Source organism: Meleagris gallopavo, chromosome 7, assembly GCF_000146605.3.
Source record: "Meleagris gallopavo isolate NT-WF06-2002-E0010 breed Aviagen turkey brand Nicholas breeding stock chromosome 7, Turkey_5.1, whole genome shotgun sequence".
In the NCBI taxonomy this organism is placed as follows: Eukaryota; Metazoa; Chordata; class Aves; order Galliformes; family Phasianidae; genus Meleagris; species Meleagris gallopavo.
Window position 1 is genome coordinate 22,854,441 of NC_015017.2, and position 2,034 is coordinate 22,856,474.

Consider the following 2,034-nt stretch of genomic DNA (forward strand, 5'->3'; position numbering starts at 1 on the left):
CCTGTTCACCAGGACACCCAGCTTCTTTTCTGCAGAGCTCCTCTTCAGCAGGACAGCCCCTATCCTGTACTGATGCATGCAGTTATTTCTTTACACTTGTTTTTGTTGAACTTCATCAGTTTCCTTTTTGCCCAACTCTCCAGTCTGTCCAGGTCCCACTGAATGGCTGAACAGCCTTCTGTCATGCCAGCCACTCCTCCCAGCTTTGTATAATCAGCAAACTTGCCAAGGGTGGACTATATCCCATCATGCAGGTCACTGATGAAGATGTTGAACAAGACTGGACCCAGCACTGGTTTTATGACAACATCTGGGATCCTCATTGAAAACAACATCTATTATCATACCACTTGTTCTCATGCAACCCATTGCTGCTGATAACCCTCCACATTTGTCAAAAGTAGTGGCAGAGCTGCTGTGGAAGCAGCTGCTTACCCTCCTACCAATGGCAGAAAGCTGAGACATGAAAGCAGTGAAGTATTTATACCAACATGAGAAGCACTCTTACAAAAACAATGAGACTTGCCTTAATTAATGGTGGAAAATGAAACAGATTTAGGTAGTCATGGGTTAACTTCTCAATAGCAGTCTATAAAAAAAAAAATTAACAAAATCAAATGAGCATTATTCAGCATCAAATACCACAAATACCAGTATGAAAAGCAAAGCAGTTCAGCATGTGCTATGCTTTTCATTGCAGCTACATCAGGGCATGTAACTGCAGTTTAAAATACAGCTCACCTCTGGAAACTGTCTTGGTAGATCGACCACATTTCGCATTCAGAATCTGAGCTGCTTAATCAGAAAAAAAGAAATGCTTGGGGGTTGTTTGGGTTGTTTTTATTTATGCTCAATCAACCCAGGAAGCCAAAGTCTTTCATTCTGGGCATTATTGACTTTATTAAGTTTCAATAATTTTCCCTGTAGGAAATGTAAATTAAAGATGTCAGCAATGGTGTGTGCTATGGAAAAATGGCTGATGAGCAAAGGGGAATAAATCTGTGACTTACAGAGATGAAGCTAAATTTGCAGGACTAGCAATTAGGATAAAAGTATCTCTTTACTAGTAAATTGTGGTATAAAGTCACTGAGACTGAGACCCAACAGAATCCCAGATGCTGCTTTCAGAGAAATCATTTTCCAAAGCTGACAGCCAGGAAATGTAACTATCTCCTGTGGATACATTATTAATACCATTATTACTGTTTTCCAGACCATAATTTTCTGAATTCATAACAAATATTATATATTCAAAAGACCAGGAAACAAAGCATTACAAGCAAAGCAACCTGGCCATCAATCAGCTAAAAAGTAGTCTAAGTTGGGAAGTTTAGAGATTTCAGTTCAAGTAATTTTTCCATACCTGATCTCTCTTAGCTAAATAGAAGTCTTATGGGACAGCACTCTGTAGATATCCAAAGCTTTTTGCTAGATAAATGGGTCTGCCCTCTTAGACAAATCTCCAGAAGTATTGTCAGTCCTGCCCCCAACAAAACTCATAGATGAGGAGAATGAATATCGCAGCACATTTCACACCTCACAGAATGTCCAGGGTTCTTTGGGTTTCAGAGCCATATTAACCTGTAACTCTGATTCTTTTTGTACCAAACAAGCTCTCTATTTAGCTTTATAACTTAAAAGAAAAAAATAGTTAATGCTACTATAAAACTGTAAAATCTCTCTCAATACCTACACTATAATCTACTCTGATGTCCAACATATACTATTAGATACCTTTAGGTGGATGATGTGTCCTCTGGAAATGATTCCCATGTCCTTTAAATCTTCTTCTTCTAGAAGGAGCAATCGCTTTCCAGTGATATGATGTTCTTTAAACAAGCTAGCATATGCACTCATTTCACCAGAAGCATCGCCTTAAGGTAAGAGAGGTTATTCAGAAATCCATAAGGCTTTTCAATGAGAGAAGAAAAAGACAGATCAATGTATTCGTAGTCGTTAATATGAACATGAAGGTACATATGAACAGCTTTTACCTTTTCTAGTAAGTTGTTGCATCCAGAAAAACTGCAAAAA

At 38.3% G+C, this 2,034-nt stretch overlaps 1 protein-coding gene across 1 annotated transcript; it reads right to left on the reverse strand.

Moving 5' to 3' along the window:
- Window positions 1-466: 466 nt before the first annotated feature.
- Window positions 467-2,028, reverse strand: LOC104911738 (mitogen-activated protein kinase kinase kinase 20-like). Its single transcript, XM_010713756.2, has 3 exons — window positions 1,995-2,028; window positions 1,735-1,874; window positions 467-589 (listed from the first exon to the last, which is right to left on the reverse strand). Exons 1-3 carry the CDS (start codon window positions 2,014-2,016, stop codon window positions 482-484), a joined length of 270 nt encoding a protein of 89 aa, XP_010712058.1. The 5' UTR covers window positions 2,017-2,028; the 3' UTR covers window positions 467-481.
- Between the last annotated feature and the right edge of the window lie 6 nt (window positions 2,029-2,034).

Excerpts from the sequence above, each read along its gene's own strand:
- LOC104911738 (XM_010713756.2), bottom strand. The coding sequence starts at position 2,016 with ATGCAACAACTTACTAGAAAAG. Across the intron at positions 1,875-1,994 it reads GCAACAACTTACTAGAAAAG|GCGATGCTTCTGGTGAAATG; the intron begins GTAAAAGCTGTT and ends TCTTACCTTAAG. Across the intron at positions 590-1,734 it reads GACACATCATCCACCTAAAG|ACTGCTATTGAGAAGTTAAC; the intron begins GTATCTAATAGT and ends TTTTTTTTATAG.